At 31.7% G+C, this 18,556-nt stretch overlaps 2 protein-coding genes across 3 annotated transcripts in view; one reads left to right on the top strand and one right to left on the bottom strand.

Annotated features, from left to right (window-relative positions):
- The window catches only part of LOC107606339, a gene marked incomplete in the record, with an annotated part of 2,947 nt that extends 1,859 nt beyond the window's left edge, over positions 1–1,088 (bottom strand). The window contains 3 exon segments of the mRNA XM_016308391.2: positions 1–93; positions 530–571; positions 797–1,088. Of these exon segments, the coding sequence (XP_016163877.1) occupies positions 1–93; positions 530–571; positions 797–901 (240 nt within the window).
- Positions 2,483–5,415, top strand: LOC107608506 (uncharacterized protein At3g49720). 2 transcript variants are annotated; one of them, XM_016310277.2, is made up of 7 exons: positions 2,483–2,630; positions 2,790–2,939; positions 3,048–3,087; positions 3,178–3,219; positions 4,133–4,507; positions 4,794–4,849; positions 4,987–5,415. In XM_016310277.2, the coding sequence occupies exons 2-7, from the start codon at positions 2,841–2,843 to the stop codon at positions 5,137–5,139; spliced, it is 765 nt and encodes a 254-aa protein (XP_016165763.1). In that variant the 5' UTR covers positions 2,483–2,630; positions 2,790–2,840; the 3' UTR covers positions 5,140–5,415. The 2 variants fall into 2 exon arrangements, with proteins under 2 accessions (XP_016165763.1, XP_016165764.1); XM_016310278.2 differs by having other exon boundaries at positions 2,498–2,630; positions 2,739–2,939.

Genomic DNA, 18,556 nt, shown 5'->3' with positions numbered 1-18,556 from the left:
CCGTTTATTGTGTCTCCTCCATGCTTCTTCCTGAAACGCTGTTCGGAAAGAACCGCCACTCCTTCCTTTCCCTGACGATTGTGACCTGGACCACTACAACAAAGGGATCAAAAGCATACAAGATCAGTTTCAGTGTGGAATAAAATAAAATCCTAAGGTCCTAGTACAAGTACAACCAAATAATCTAAAATACAAAGACAAATGCACAATTTAATGCTTCCTCTGTTTCGAAATAACTTTTTCTTTGAATAAACTGAGAAGAGTATTTGAAAATTGCATCCTTATATGTTAATTTTCAAATGTATTAATTTAGTCAAAGAATCATTTATTTTTATATGGAGGGATACAACACAGATGAACAAGCTTTTTTGCAGTAGGAAAAACGAATTGATTCGCCAATAAGGCAATAACTCATCCAATCATTATAATGTACAATCAAACATCAAAATGCATTTATCTTCACTCTAGTAAACTGATGCAGCAACAAGTTTATCTCTACAAAGTAACGAAATACAAACGAGCTAAATACCTGCAAATAGAACCAATCAACAGTCCTCCGCAGCTGACCAACCTGCAAAATAACTCTTCAACCATCATGCAAAACGATAACACCAAACATCGAAACGTTTCGCAAAACAGAATTATCCAAATCCACATCTCTAAGGCCACAAGCATCACGAGGAACAAGTAAAGGAACACACTCAACTGAATCTAAACCTAAGATCGATTGCGAAAAAGGAAAACATAGGGGCACAGTTGAAATTGGAAGAGGGAGAGAGGAATGCGGAAAACTCACGGCAAAAGTAGTGGCGGTGGCGCCAATTAGGGCGAATAGGAAAATTCCCCAAAGCTTGGGACCTTCTTCGCCTTTGTCTTTGTCTTTCCCTGCTTCCTCCTTCATCTCTCTTCCTTCCGATCAACGATTCTTCTTCTTCCACATATCCTTCTCTGCTATCTTCGCTCGCTTTTATTCTTCTCTCTTTCTTTCACCGACTTGTAAAATTGCAGTTCAAACTTGCAAAACCTCTTTTAGTTTCACCTACTCTTTTAACGGATGAGCCCAAGAAGATAGGGGTGTTCAATTTCAACTCCAACCAGATTTAAATTAAATCGGTGGTTCAATTTAATTCAGATAGAAAATCAATTAAAACGGCACTAATTTAAATTTGATTGGATTTTATTTTGTAATTGAATTAAATTTTAGATTTATTTTTTATAATCAATTATATTTATAATATGTTCAATTTATTATATATTTTTATATTATTTATATATTATTATTATTTAATAAATATTTTATATTTAAAATATTTTTTATTTATTTATTTTAACTAATTTATAATTTTATTTTTATTGTTATGTTATATTATGGTTGATTTTTTAATTAATTTATAATTTTATTATATATATTTAATTTTTTAATTTATAAAACCGCAAATTTAATCTAATTCAAACCGCTTGAAATTGAATCATCCAATCCAGCACCACAAATAAAATTAGTGTTTAGATCGGATGAATTTTTAACTCAAAACGAATTTAAACCGCACTGCGAATACCCTACATGAAGTTACTTCGCATCGCGATCAATAAATTTTCACCTTCTAGTAGGGCTGAAAGTGAGCCGAGCTGAGCCGAGCTAAACTAAGCTCAAATTCGGCTCACGAAAATTAAGCTTGGCTCACGACTTGACTCATTAACAATCAAGCCTATTTTGCAAGCTCAAGCTCAGCTCAACGAAAGCTCACGAGCTGGCTCGAGCTCACGAGTAGGCTCAAATAATAGGAATATAATCTATAATTCTATATCAATAAATTATAACTTATATATATATATATATATATTAAAAAATATTAAAAAAAGATAAATTTTATATATGGTCTATCTATCCATTATAAATTTATTTATGTCCTACATTAAAATTATATATAAAAAATGACTATAAAAAATTACTATTAAAATTATATATATATTAAATTATTAATACGCATATTCTATATGCATTTAATCTATACTTTTAATATTATATATATAATCGAGCCAACTCACGAGTTAATGAGTTAAGCTTATCCAAGCTCAAACTCGGCTCATTTAATTTATGAGCTCAATTTCAAGTTCAAGCTCGACTTACCAGTTCACGAGTTTAACTTATTGAACTATTAATGAGTCGAGTTCAAGCTAGCTCATGAGTTGGCTTGACTCACTTTCAACCCTACCTTCTATTACCTCTCTTCATTGTTGTTTTTGGGGCCACAACTATTGGGCCGAGATGAATAGCTTAACGAATCAAGGGAGGCCCACATAAAGCCCATATATAAATCCAATGGTTGGGCATTGTTGGCTAGTAGATACTTACTTGTTACAACTTATAAGTACAAAGCACCTCCTGACAAAAAAAAAAGAGTACAAAGCACCTAACAACCGACAAGCGACAATTGAAGTATCAGTGTATCACCTATTTTTAAGTGCGACTCATTCACTAATTCTCAATGTCATATAGCATTCTCTAAATTGCGAGTGTGTTTGGAGAGGACAGACAAAACGCGCTAAATTGAGATCTAACTTCCAAGGCTCTGCTTCTGAGACTGAAAGCGTTTGGCATAATAATGCACGTCCCGCAACAGGGTTAGCTGGTAAGATGACACCCTTGTACGGATCCATAATAATAATGAACCAGCTTCCTATGGAGCTGTGTAATGCAACCTTCAATCACTTATTTATTTTCATTCTTTTTGACGTAGTTGCCACGCACGCTTCTATTTCTATACGCACCTGATCTGCGTCTTTTGCAGATTACCGATTAAACATTCAGAACTCTGAGTTGATATTATCTTCAGAAAGAGATGTCGCGGAGACCGGTGAATCCATCTCGCGGAAGTGGATTGTTTTCATCTTCCAAATCAAAGTCTTCGCCAGTTTTGTCGGTTGGCCTCATAGTCCTGGTAAGTGGTAATTACATTAGCGTAGTGATGGAGGTTATATGTATATATATATATAATTTGTTTCTTTTCTTTTTCTTTTAATAGCTATTGTTTTTGTAACTTGTGTAGGGAGGTCTTTTTCTCGTTTTCTATTTACACAAGGGCTCAGGTTTGTTTCTCACTTCAATACAGATATTGCTTTCCTATTTTATGCGCATATGGCAGTTACTATAAGCTACATTTCTTTCTCCTTCTATAGGTGGATCTGGTAGCCGTTTAGAGTCTGTTAACAGAGTCGAAGGTAATAACTGTTGTTTCTTTTTCTCCTTTTTCTTCTAAGCCATTGAACATACAAAAATGCTATTCATACACCAAAATCAGTCACCAATGTATTTGTGTATAAGGGAAAAGTCTAGAGGGCCAGCAACTTTGTTAAATTCTAACCAGCATGTAACCAGCAAAGAAAAGTAAGCCATTGGATGAAATCTCACACCAATCTCACACCATTAAAACCATTATTGATGGCTATTTGATGGCTACAAATCACAAAAGTTGCTGGCCCCCTAGCATTCCTCTTACATGTGTAGTTTAATTTATTTTCAATGTGTATTTGTATGTGGCTGATTTTGATAGCTGATTTTAGTATGTACATAGCCATTAAATGTGTCGCATATGATTTTTCTTTTTCCTTTTATTATTGGTTGTGTGACCTTTGCGGAAAACTAAACATTTTCATAGTTAAGGACCACTTAAGGTTACGTCCTGCCCATTGATGAATGTCTCTTAACTCAATATCATTTCATTAACTTTTTTACAAACTCATTATGCTTTAAGAAGTGCATCACTCTAGTTAGCAATTGTTTTAGGATAGCAGTTTCCTTTTGTTAGTTTCAACTAAGACAATTGTTTCTGGTTTAGTGCATAAGAGATTAATTATAGTTGATTATTTCATACTTAATATGAACAGTATAAAGATGTTACCTAAGTTGATGGCCTTATCTGGATTTCATGTAACCAAGTGTTTCTCCTAATGTGCTATGCATTGGGTTGCTTCAGTGATCTGCATTTTGTTTTTGTAGTAGTCCTGTTTTATGATAATAGCATTGTTATTATACCCTAAGGAAGAATCATGTGGATGAACTCAGTAATCTTTGCTACTCTAATTTTTTTTCACTTCTATTTTGAAATGACACATATTTTTTTTCCAAATGCAGGTGAGTATTTATGTACTGATGAGGTCCAACGAGCAATTCCGATTTTGCAGAAAGCATATGGGGACAACCTACATAAAGTATTACATGTTGGACCTGATACTTGCTATGTGGTATCTAAATTGCTGAAAGAGGAAGAAACTGAAGCCTGGGGTGTAGAACCATATGACATAGAGGATGCTGATAGTAATTGCAAAGGACTAATCCGCAGAGGCATTGTTCGCGTGGCCGATATCAAGTTCCCTCTTCCATACAGGCCAAAATCTTTCTCTCTTGTAATTGTTTCAGATGCCCTTGATTTCTTGTCTCCTAGATACCTTAACAAGACTCTTCCAGATTTAGCAAGGGTATCAGGAGATGGCATTGCTATATTTACTGGTAAGTGCACTTAACTAGTTTGTATTTGTCAAAATTCCTTTTCTGTTAAAACAGAATTAAGTAACTTAGCTCTAAAAGTAGAATATGTTATCTTCAGAGTTGTTTATATGTTGAAGATAGTGTCCTGTATAATATTTAGCATATATGAAAAATCATACATTTTAGTCTTTCTTGGTGGAATTGTTTGTGTATTTGAATTTTTTAGCTTAGAAGAAAATAATATTATGGACCTTTTATTAGCATGTTGGCATCTATATCTGATAAATGATAATATTTGTAAATATAGGTCTTCCAGGCAACCAAAAGGCTAAGGTTGCAGATGTTTCTAAATTTGGAAGAGCAGTAAGTACATTTTATTGTTATTTGCGGTTTTCTTGCTGCATCATTATCACTTATAGATCTGATTGAATGTTTGTGTAAAACATTTTAATGCTGTAAATTATGGATAACAAATACTAACGGATTTGCATTTGGTTCAGGCTAAGATGAGGAGTTCATCCTGGTGGGTTAAGTTTTTCCAACAAATTAACTTAGAGGAAAATGAAGCTGCTACCAAGAAGTTTGAACAGGCTTCAAAACAGGGTTCTTACGTTCCAAGATGTCAGATATTCCACCTCAAGTCTCTCAGTTAACTTAATTACAACATGGTTCATTTGTAGAATTGAGGCTCCCGATGGATGCTTCTTCCACCGTTTTATATCTAATAGTCTTTCTTCTTTGAAAGCAATTCAATTCTTTGTTATTTATTGGTCATAGATGTTGTAGCTTTTTGTTGTTGAATGTAATAGGTTTCTATTGTTTGAAATACCGCACCTTGTGGTAAAGGATGAAACAGTTAATTTATCGGTTGAATTATTAGGGGTGTGTTTGGCAAAGAGAAAAAACACTTTACAACTTGAATGTTTCAATTTTTGGTTTGGTTCCGCTACGTTACCAATAGCATATCTGCCAACTTCTGCCAACTCTTATTTATAATTGTGTTTCATAGAAGTGTGTTCGTGGATGTGTCTAATAAAAATATCTTTTTTATAGCTGTGTTTAATAGAAGTGTCTTTATAGATATATTTTCTGGATGTGTCTCTTTATATATGTATTTAAAATATATTAATTATTAGACACATCTACGAACACACTTCCATGAAACACAATTATAAATAAGAGTTGGCAGAAGTTGACAGATAATATGTTGGTACCCTATACTTTTCCTTTTTGGTTTGGTTAATTTTCTTCTCTATAAACGTAGAAGTAATTTTGTTCACAAAACCACGTTTACAATTTCAGCTTCTACGTTTTACTAAGGAGCTTTTGCCATTGACATTCAACATTTATTTTTTTTTACTAACTTTATCTTTTATACATATTATTGTATTATTTATAAAATTCTTATTATTTCTCTTTATATGAACTCTATTTTTCTATTATTTATTATTTTTATTTTTTTCAACTATTTATTTGACATTATACACTTTTATAATTGTGATTTTTGTGTATTATGTTTGTTATTATCTTTTTATAATATGATTTATTGATTCTATTATTTTAAAAGTATTATTAGTTGTTAACAAAAATACCCCAAATTTCAAAAAAAATCCGGTCTTAATTTTTTTTATAAGGGGGTATTTTTGTAATTTTTTTGCCAAAATCCAACTTTTCCCAACCCAACTTACAAAAGTATGAAGATGAAAGTTGAGTGTTTTGGATTATATTTATGTTGTTTTGGAGACAATATTTATAATTATGTTTTGGATTATGTTTATTTTGTTTTGGAGAGAATATTTATAATTATGTTTTGGATGAAAATTTAGTTTATAATTATGTTTATTAGATATTTATAATTACAAAGACTTTAATGTTTGTGAATATAAAAAATATAATTTTTATACCTTTAGAAATTATAAATTTATTAATATGGTTGTGAAATTATATATATTATTTAATAGTTAATAGTTAAAAAATAAAAAATAGGAACTTTGGCGGGCTTACCCCGCCAGCCCGCAGTTAGCGCGGGATGGGGTGGGATTCTAGGACCGTCTCATTAGGTGGGGCGGGACGAATTTCCCCGCTTGCCACCCCTACCCCCACGTTCTTAATATTAGGTGTTGAAAAGTAATAATCAACGAATCATTTTAGCTTTTAACACTCTTAACAGAAAAGTTCAAAGTTTATAAATTATTATCCTAATAATGTTAATAAATTTCCATCCATATTCTTTTTTTTTTTTGTGTTTTGTAATCAGAACATATTAATACTCTTTTTTTTTGAAATTAAAGTTAAAGTTTATATATTTAAGATTGTGTTCTTGTAGAGGTTGGCCGGTGTATAGCTCGTCCGCCAGTGAATATTTGTAAGTTTTCCGTCAAGATGAGTTATACGTCGGCAATGAGAGAACAAAGGGGTGGGTACCTGCAAAAGGCACTCCGACGCTAAAGTCAGTAAGTGAGTAATGAACTTTGCATAATGCAATGTGTCAAATAAACGTTTTACCTCCCTTTTATATTTTGGGATGAAGCATCAGCAGTTATACTCTCAATAATTCGCATTAATGGAGAGTAATTAGCATATCAGGATGTTACAATATTTCTTTTGGTACCCGTTATTGATAACTGATCTATAAGTCTATAACTATATTACCGAGTTATAGCATTAAGGATGAGTTATAATAGCCATATCACATAACTGATCTATAACGTATACTGCCGAATTATAGCATTAAGGACGAGTTATAGCGGCTATATCAGGTTGATTACGTTATATAGCATAATGCTAGGGGAAAAAAAATTCAAACTTGTTTTATTTAACATACATTAATTCTAACAACAATTAATGAATGCTAAATAAGATAAGTTTTGGTTAATTTTGACTTTTTTTTACCAAACATTTTCGTTACCTAAATGGTTTTAAGTCCGCACAAAAGACAAAAATTCTGCTAGACCATTACGTTATTAATAATACGATTTTATTAAATCTTTATAACATGAATCAGATAAAATATTGTGCTAAGTTTAGGTCGTTGTTAGGAAGTAACATGCTGTTAGACTCGAATACAGTGTCAACTCGAATAAGATAAAGTGCATATACACATCCGGTGAGGGTTCAATTGCTCAATTCCATATGTCCATCTTTAATCATTGCTTATCTTGCAAGTTTGTGAACTCTTTTGAATAACTCAATTCAGTTGTGAATGTGCTTTGATATGATTGATTTAGCCCTTGATTGTGCATATATGATCTTTTGAAAATTTTCACACACACGCACGCACGCACACAGAGAGTAATTAGAATAGCTAGACGCATGTAGGTAGCTTGCATTTAGATAGGTTGCATTTGAATAAATTGATTATCCTTTTTGTCTTTCTTGAACTTAGCATGAGGACATGCTAATGTTTAAGTGTGGAGAGATTGATAAACCACTATTTTATGGTTTATTTTGTATTGAATTGAGTGGATTCTGTCAATTATTCTCCCACTTATTCATGTAAATTGCATGTTTTTAAGTTTCCTTCCTAATTTTATGCTATGATTGAAAACATGCTTCTTTGACCTTAAAATTGCTAATTTATAATCTTCTCTTATTACCATTCGATGCCGTGATATGTATGTAAGTGTTTTCAGGTTTTATAGGACAAGAATGGCTTAGAGGATGGAAAAGAAGCATGCCAAAGTGGAAGAAACACAAGAAATTGAGGATTTGAGAAGCTGGAGCCGACATGCACGCATGGACGACGCGTACGCGTGACTGGTGCAGCAGACAAATGACGCGCATGCGTGGATGACGCGTACGCGTGGCCAGTTCAATATCCATCGACGCGTACGTGTGGCTGACGCATACGCGTGACAAGCGTCACGTGCCTCAATTACGAGAAAACGCCGGGGACGATTTCTGGGTTGCTTTTGACCCAGTTTCAGGCCCGAAAATGAGGACAAGAGGCTGCAAAGTGAAGCTGGAAGAATCATGAAATTCACTATTCATTCATTCACAATTTTAGGTTTTAGATGTAGAATTCTAGAGAGAGAGATAGGTTTAGAGTTTCTTTTTCCAATTTCTCCTTAGGTTTAGGTTTCAGTCTTATTTTAATTTAGTTTTCTCTTACTTTTATTTGTTCTAACACTTTAGTTATCTACTTCTCTTATTGATTCCTTTATTTTGCTAATTTAGTTTATGAGTTCATGTGCTACTCTCAATTTTCATCAATACAATTTATATTTCATATTTCTTATTGTTCAATTGCTTTGTTATTGTTATTTCTTTGCTTTGGTTAGTCTTAGAATTTCCTATGTCTTGTCAATCTTCTATGTTTTTATTTTATACCTTCCAAGTGTTTGATAAAATATTTGGGTGGATTTTAATTTAAATTTTTATGTTCTTGACTTGGATTGATTAATTAGAGACTCTTGAGTTATCAAAATTCTCTTGTTGATTGGTAATTGAAGATTGCCGGTTAGCTTGAACTTCACTAAATCTAGTCTCTCCTTATGAGTTGACTAGGACTTGTGAACTCAAGTTGATTGTATGCACTTGACTTTCCTTCATTTGTTAGAGGTTAACTAAATGAAGGCAATTTATATTTACAATCACAATTGACGATGATAATGAGGATATGATTTTTAATTCTCTTTCCTTGCTAAGAGTTTTCTTAGTTATTAGTTTATTTTCTTACCATTTTACTTTCTTATTTCTTATTACAAAACCCAAAAATATACTTTCCATAGCCAATAATAAACTACACTTTCATGCAATTCCTTTGAGAGACGACCCGGGGTTTAAATACTTCGATTAATTTTATTGAGTTTGCTTAATTGAAAAACAATTTAAACGTTAACCGAGGATAATTTATTGGTTTAGAACTATACTTGCAACGCGATATTTTTGTGAAATTCTTTACCGACAATTTTCCTTCGTCAGCCTACGGGGTTGGGTAGCTCAAGTTTTAAGCATCTAGCTAGAGAGAAAGCCAAGGAAAAGTAAAGAATAAAAATGGGTTAGATATTATTGTTAATAGGCAATGGAGAAGGACTAGGTAGATGTTAAACATATGGGTCATTAGATCATCACATTAACATTGGTAATGGAAGGTGATGTCTTTTATGTGGTTAGTAATTATGCACAAGTTGGTTTGGAAGAACACCATATGATGTCTTTTATGTGGTTAGCAATTATGCACAAGTTGATTTAGAAAAACACCATAAAACATGGTTTTGAAAAGATCCAGCAAGTTTATTTGAAGGTATACCTTTTCGAAATAAAATATATTGAGAGGAGACTTAAACGAATATGTGGAAAAAGGATGAAGACAGATACAAATAAAGGTCATAGCTTTGAAATAATGAAAGCATATTGTAATAAAACTATTTTAGACTTCTGTTCAACTTTTAAGTTTGTTATAGTGAATACTTTTTTTAAGAAGTAAGATGAACATTTTATAACTTACAAGAGTAAAGTGACAAATTCTTAATTTAATTTCTTTTTTTTTTAAGAAAATTTGCACAAAAATGTACTAATTGTAAAATTACTTTAGAGAGAATTTGACCACCCAACATAGGGTGTTTATTATAAATTTGTGTCTAGCTAAAAGTGAGGAGTTGTTGTCAAAAAAAAAAAATCTTAGAATCAAATAGGGACAGATGAAAGGTAAAAAAGTAATAGATGAAGAACAAGATATGATGGGTGTTCTCATGAAAGTGGATCGCTGTATAGCTCGTCTGCTGGTGAATAACTAAGAGCCTTCTGTCGAGATGAGTCATACTTCAGCAGCAGGAGAATAAAGGAGTAGATACCTACAAAAGGCACTCTGATGCTCAAATTAGTGAATGTATCATAAGATCTGTATTGCTATTGTGTTTTAAATATATGTCTTACCTCCCTTTTATATTTGAGATGAAGTATCAAATGTTATACTTCTGAGTAATTTGTCTTAATGGAGAATAATGATATATTGGAGTGTTTCGATATTTGTTTTGATGTCTGTTATTGATGATAATCAATATATAGCGTGTATAGCCGAATTATAACGTGTAACCGAGTTATAACAGTCACATCATAGCCCCCAAGCTTGACTTAGTGATATTTTGATGAAATAGGTTGGGCTTTTATTGATGAGTTATAACTCGGCTTTTTGATTTATAGACATGAATCCCCCAATTCAACAAGTTTTATCAAAATAAACATAAATGGAGGAATGAGCAAATATATATATGCATTTATTGTTGCATTAAATTAAGCATTGTTTGATGATAAATGGCAATCATAGATTTAATAAATATTGTGATCTTCTGGTTTTTTTAGTCTCGGTGTGCTAGTTTCAGTCTTTCAAGAATTTAAGTGTTGTGTTGCATTCTTGATTATTATTTCTTTTTGAACGAATAATATTCTTTTTGAATTTGTTTGAGTTATAGACAAATTATTATAAAAAATTGTAAAACTTTGAATTTTGTTAGTTTAAAAATTATTAAATTTAAATATTTAAAATTATATATTAAATTTTATATGCTAAACAAACTGATCATATAGGATGAGGCACCAATACTAAACAAACTCTGTTACGAATCACTTGACAAATGCTTGTGCGACATACTTAGGTTCGAGCTTTACTACAACCCAGAGTTACCGTTCACAAGAAAAGTGATTGTGTTAGGGGGAGGCTTTAGATAGATGCTACTTGTAATTCCCATGGGATCACGATAAGACATTATGCATGCTTCAATCAACTCTTCCTATTTGTCCCAGTACTGCCAAGTTCTTATTCTTACTGAAAACATGCGACTAACAATTGGAACTGATGTATTAGAAAAACACAATATTAAGGCTTTTGCAGAATGGCTACTGCACATTGGTGATGGTATGGCAAGTAGGAGTGGCAATGGGTATGGTAGGGTAGGGTTTGGATCCAACCCTAACTCTATCCGCGGGTTATAGAAAAGATACACTATTATTATATAACTTGATAATAATTTAAAATAGAACTGACTTTTATATAAAAAAAATTAAATTAGTAATTAATGATTTCTTTTAGTGGCTAAAGATCTTTTGTATTTAGTGAGAGGTCTTTAATTCAACATCCACTTAAAACATATTTTTATATAAATATATAATATATACATATATAGAGTGCGGGTTGGTTGGATAGAATTGAGACTCAACCTGCACCCTACCTTACCCGCACAAGAACCCTACCCGCTGCGGATCGGGTTGGTAACCCTACCCAACCAAGTAGGATCAAATTGAGTACCCGCGAATAGGGTACATATTGCCACCCCTAATGGCAAGGGACTCAACTGATGGCGAGATTGAAGTGGAGAGTCCCGAAGATGTATTAATCGACGATAATACAAATGCATTTCATGCATTAGTGACATTTGTGTACCCAAATTTATTGACCAAGATTAATGATGTGGTATACTTTAAAAAAAGGTCAATTCTTGCACCTACGTTAAAAGTTGTGAACGAGGTCAATACATACATAATGCAACAACTAAAGAGGGAGAAAAGGACATATCTTAGCTCTGACATGTTATCTATTGAAGAAGGAAATATAGAATCTTAGTTAGAAATAATAATTATTGATGCCCTAAATACAATTAATTGTTCCGGACTTCCTCGACACCAACTCACTTTGAATGCTTTTGCTCGTAACATTGATCAAACGAGTGGCCTATGTAACGAAACAAGGTTATAAATAAGAAGCCTGGGTAATCACGTTATTGAGTGTATGACATTGACTGAAGATAAGGAAGAACGTGTGATGTTGATCCTATGCATGAACATGATTTTTAGCAATGAAGCTCTACCGTTTAAGTTTTAGCAGAGACAATTTCTCATAATTATTTCTTTTGCAATAATTATTAATAAGTCTTAGGAGTAATCATTAAGCACCGTGAAATTGTATCTACCAAAACTAGTTTTCATCTATATATAGACAATTGTACATGGTATTGTCAAGAGTCAAAACGAAGAAAAAAAAAAAAAACCTAAGAATTTTAATTCAAAATAATCCGTGAAAGCTTTCTCGCGCGAGGATAAATATCGTATATAAGAAAGTCTTTCGGTATGTTAGCTAAAAAGTTATGTATATGTTAAAAATACTCATCCGTTAATTATTTAATAAATTAAAAAGTGCCAGTTTTCTCAACTTATTGGCATGTCATGTCCGTGCAAGGCACGGGGACTTCACTAGTGTGTATAGGGGTGTATATGGCTCGACCCGGTTCGAATATTTGGTCCGGCTCCGAATATTTTAGGGGCTAATTTAGTGCGATTTCATTGGGTTTAGGGCCGGGTAAGGGTCTCAAAAATAGACCCGGTCATTATTTCGGGTCGAGTCCGAACCATAGCTCGGGTCACTCGAACTCGACCCTGTGGTCTGGTCATCATACACAATTAATATTTTGTGTTATTAGTTATGGATGATGGTTATTCTTATGTGAAATTTAAATATTGTAAACCTTAATATTTTGTGTTATTAGTCATTATAAGATTATAAGTTAATGTTTTATGTTTAAAATGCATAAGACTTTAGACTAATGCATAATATTGTGTTATTTGTATTGATTTAAATATTTGGTGTTATTAGACAATATTAGTATTGATTATGGTTATGCTTTAATTTTAGAGAAGGGTTAGTTCTTGTTATATTTTTTTAAGTGAATTTTACTATGTAAATTGTAAAATAATGGTTGAAGATTATGTGATTTTTATATGCTAAAGACCTGGTTTTTATTCGGTTTTCACCCGGCCCGAAGGTGCATAGGTTTCATCGGGTTTAGAATCGAATTAGGATTTAAAAATTAGGCCCGGTCTATATTTCGGGTCAGATCTGGGTTAAGCCAAACCCAATGTACGCTTCTATCGTTTTGAATTTTTTCCAATTTCCATACTTGAACATATGGAAGTCCCACTCGACCCATATATATTAGAAAGCAAAGTTTAGAAGTCTTATAAGGAGAGGATGTCAAAAGAAATGGAAACATACATGAGAAAGACAGAGTTAAACATTAAAATAGTCTTTGAGATTAGAGTCCTACACTAAAATTATTTCTAAAATTCTAATTGCACTAATTACGTTTCTGAAATTGATAAAAGTACATCATGTTAGTCTCTAATTCATTTTTTATTAACTTGTGATATGGGACGTGGCTATTAGTAACATGTGTTACTCTATAGTTTGACCACGTGTAATGGTATAATGATGTGTTGACTAGTGACACGTGGCATGCTGATGTAGATGATTGTGTCACGTGTCACAATGCTATTTGGCCACGTGTCGCAACAATATTTGTCCACATGTCATCCATTATGTCATCATTATAGATGCACCAAATTAGTTCATTACTTTACATTAAATGACTAATTTTAATCACTGAAATTAAATGTCATACACCAAATTAGTCAATTCACCAGTTTTTTCTCATTTTTTTAAAAATTTAAAATTTTCAATATCTTAGATGCACTAATTTCAATTCTATTTTTTCACATATCGTTTAAATAAGTGTTTTTATAAAAAAATTTAATATTTTAATTTTAATTATATAATTTTTTTCTATAATAATTTAACATTAGTAAATTTTGTAATATATAAATATGTTATTATAAAAAAAATTATGAAATACACGTTTCTGTTGTGTCTAAATAGGCTAGACTAAAGACACTTCAAGCACTTTCATTAGCATCTCCAACCTCTTCAATCTAGACGAAAGAGGTCGGAAATGGTAGTGGAGGTGCTTGAAATATTTTCACGTCAATTCCAAGACGGCAGTTAGGGGTACCCGCAAGAGAAAAAATATTTTATAAAAACACTTATATTTAAATAACATGCGAAAAAATAGAATTGAAATGAATGGATTCAAAGATATTGAGAATTTTGAATTTATAGAAAAAAAAGGAGAAAAAATTAGTGAAGGGACTAGTTTGGTGTACGACATTCAATTTCATGGACTAAAATGAGTCACTTAATGCAAAATGAGAGACTAATTTAGTGCATCCACAATGATGACATAATGGATGACACGTGGACGAATATTATTGCGACACATGGTACAATAGACACATGGCCAAATAACACTATGACACGTGGCACAACCATCCACATCAGTATGCCACATGTCAGTGGTTAATACATCATCATATCATTATACGTCGCCAAATCATGGAGTGACACGTGTCACTAATAACCCACGTCATCAAGCCATGGTATCACTTCGTTAATAAAAAATGGGTCAGGGACTAACGTGATGTATTTTTGTCCATCTCATAGACATAATTAGTGCAATTAAAATTTTAGAGACAATTTTAATGTACGACACCAATCATAGAGACTATTTTAGGGTTTAACTCCAAAAAGTAAAGAGAGGATGTTAACATCAGTGTGAGCTGGACCCAATCATCCAATAGGGCCTTTCTTAACTTAAGCTGAGGGTTAGTGCATTGTGGGCCAAGCGGTTTTTGCATGCGACGTACATGGATTGCAAGTTTAGCGAAGGAAGGAGAAATGAGCATTGAGTAGGGGACTAGGGACTAACATGATAGATCATTGATACATCATAGAATATAATGATGTGATTTGATTCACATCTAGTTGATTCTATTTAGTGGGACAAAATTCTAGAGTAAATAATCTCAAAAGAATAACTTATAGAATAAATATCCAAATTCAGGTGTTTATTCTTGATAAATTATTGTCGAAATTAAATGTTAGAAGGACATATTTATTTTTCAATTATGCATATATGTATTAGGTTGCCACTGATTATGGACTTTCTTAGACACAAAAGCTAGATGTCTCTGATATATAGAGCATCATGTAACTTGATGATTATGGAGTCTTTTCATACGATCCGTCAAAACTAAAAGCTACGTGGCAATGGCCCGATATGTCCATGATGTAGAACACCATGTATCTTGATGATTATGGAGTCTTTTCATACAATCCATCATAACTCTTGAGAGAGAGAGAGGCCTATACATCACTTATTTGCTTTGGAAACTAAAAAATAAGAAGGACCCATTACAAGCGAAATGCAGAAATTTACAAGTTACAAATCCTTGGGCTTAATATTGGTAGTCAAAATAAAACGCTTGGCTTACTTATTTGTGTTGAGATGTTAAAAGAATAAAATTTCTACTAAGTGAACCAACTTGAGTTGGTCGAGTGGTCAGCTCACTCGTCTGCTTAAGTAAGTGTCGGGGTTCAAATCCCGCTTTGGTCAAATCTTAATTATTTACATTTAAATTGAAAAAAGCATTGTTCCATACTCCTGAGCCATCTATTTTCCTTTACACACGGCTTATTGCAAAAGAGTTTTTTAACTTCAATAAAGTAAAATAAAATAAATTACATGAATTTCTTAAATAAAATTTTAATACATAAATTTCTAGTTTTTATATTTATATAACAAAAAAGTCTAAAAGACCAACTACAATATAAACTAACTAAATCAACTCATTTTTATTTCTAATTTTAAAATTCGAAAAATTAGTGAAAACTTGTTTTTTTATAACGATTTATTTTACAATTAATTAACTGGAGTTGACTACTTGGTTTTATTCTTAGTTGATTCTCTATAGAAACTGTTATATAAATCGTGTTTTGAGGTTAGTTAGTAAAATATTACACCATATGGCAATTTATACTGAAAAATTATTTTACAAAATAAATATAAATCATCTTAGAGCAGTAAGTGTTCAGAGATCAACATAAATTCCAAGGTTAAGAGAGTAACATTTTTTTTTTCTAAAAACACACTTGGATAAGACGATGTGAAAATAGATAAAACACAGATACCTATCACGATTTATGTGTAAAAAAGTAAATCAACAAACAGTTAAAACTATTTATGAAAAAAATAATCTATGAATTATCATTTACTAATAAGAACAATTATAATTTAGGAGTAGAACTTTAGACATGACCAACAACAATAATATCCTCACAAAATTTTAACCATAAAATCTTAACAAAATTATATTTTATTAAACCTCCTGAATATATATATTTTGTAAAAAAAATATAAAAAAATTATTTTATGAATTGACAATACAATTATTATCAAGCATAAGAATAACTAATTATGAATTGCAACGCGTCATATTACTGATAGAATGAAAATTACTCAGATGTTAATGAATGGAAATTACTCAAATATTGTTGAATAGAAACTAAAAGAGAATTATCAAGAGTTAATTATATTTGCAATTGGAATACAAATGGCATAAGAAGTGAACGGCATAGGAGGGGCCAGAGAAGCATGAAGTCTAGGACAAAGTATGGTGTTAGAAAGTCCATGTAAGGTTTACCCACTACAATCATCATTACTTATTTTTCAGAAGCACAATGAAAGGTATTGCAGTTTTCAAGCTGACGTAATCCTAATTATTCTCTTCCATTTTGCTATTTTTTTTTTTTCTTTCTAACAAAAAAAATTGTAAGTTAAAATTATTTTTAAAGGATACTTTAGTTTAACACAGTTAAACAAATTTAGTTAATTCTATTAAGGAGTTTTTAGTAATTTAAAATTATTTTTAAAGGATACTTTAGTCTTTTAAAATTAAAGCTAAAAAAATTAGTTTTTTTAAATGAACTTAGGATATTTTAGTTATTTAAAAAAAATATAAATTTCGATTTGTAATATAATAATTAATACTGAATCTTAATCTCTTTAATCTCTCAATCTCTGTCTCAGTACCTCAAAACAAACGCTACCTAATATTACCGTATCATAAATATGTACTCCATATATACGGCATGACAAGATCTTGAAGTGGTTAGTTTTAATTAATATATATATATATATATATATATTTGAAATAAACACTCTTAAGATAACCTGAATTTAAGCCTATGTTATGACATGTCATACCCATAGAATACGTTTATTTTCATGTACTCCTAGAAGAGATAGGACTTCTACTTATGAACAAACAAGAAACTTAGGGGAACACCCTGAGTAACAAAATATCACTACATATTAGTGATTCCAGAAAGATTAAAGTTGCGATGTATGCAACCCAACCACTATGCATTTTGGTTCCAGGTCACTTTACTGCTTCTTCTAAAATTGTGCACTTAAGAGACACCAATAATAATAATGCTATTTAAACTGATATTATTAAATGCTTATTATATCTAACTATTCTATTCACGAAGCCACAAGATTCACAAATATTCTTTGTTTTTACTTATCTTTTGAATGTAGCTGTATATTTCAAATGTTTTTATTCAAGTGGAGTGTAGACATCATTTTTAATCTTTAGGAGACATATTAAAGACTATTATCCCACCACTATATTATGAGCTCTCTATAGCTCGTGCTATAAATTATTCCACAGTCTTTAACTTTGTGCCTGTGCAGTTCATGCTTGAGCCAGAGGACAGATCAGAATCCATTATAAAGTTCCCTAATGTAGAAAATTTTATCCATAATAAAATTCTAAAAAAGTAAAAATATAAAAAAAATTTTGTTTTAAAAAATCATGCTTTTACTTCCAATGACACATTATCTGATTTCTTTCCTATTAGATAACATTATGGTAAGCATTTATGTATGTAGGCATGTACTCTGTACGTAATTTCTTCATTCCAAGTAGATATGTATGAATTATTGGACATTATTCTTCTTGCATGATGGGGAGAGGTTGGAGAATGCAGTAAGGCAAAAGCAAAGCTAAAAAACTCCAAATAAGCAAGCTAGTTGTTTTTTAATCACAGTTGGTGCATAAACATGATCTACTACGAACAAGAGACAGAATCCATGGGCACGAATGGCCGACAAGGATTGAGGTTGGGGAACATGATGACTAGAGTAATGGGGTCCTATCAAGTGACAAATAGTAGCACGCAGCAAGATCCAACATACACATGTGAATTTCATCAGCAAAGTATTTGCTATTCTCATTTATCTGCATTTGTCATCATATATAGGATTGAATATATAGATATTTCTATATATAAAGTAAGATAATATAAATAGATCAATACCCAACTTGGCTAGATTAATATCTAGTGATTAGTTTTTTTGTTTGTTTAAATAAATATTAGAAGTTAAAATTTTATCTCATGTA

The sequence above is a fragment of the Arachis ipaensis genome, chromosome B07 (genome assembly GCF_000816755.2).
Source record: "Arachis ipaensis cultivar K30076 chromosome B07, Araip1.1, whole genome shotgun sequence".
NCBI lineage: Eukaryota > Viridiplantae > Streptophyta > Magnoliopsida > Fabales > Fabaceae > Arachis > Arachis ipaensis.
This window is presented reverse-complemented; position numbering and strand designations above follow the sequence as displayed.

Bases quoted from the DNA above. Each gene is read 5' to 3' on its own strand.
- LOC107608506 (XM_016310277.2), top strand. From the start codon at position 2,841: ATGTCGCGGAGACCGGTGAATCCATCTCGCGGAAGTGGATTGTTTTCA. The intron at 3,220-4,132 runs GTAATAACTGTT...TTCCAAATGCAG, and splicing joins GTCTGTTAACAGAGTCGAAG to GTGAGTATTTATGTACTGAT. The intron at 4,850-4,986 runs GTAAGTACATTT...CATTTGGTTCAG, and splicing joins TTTCTAAATTTGGAAGAGCA to GCTAAGATGAGGAGTTCATC.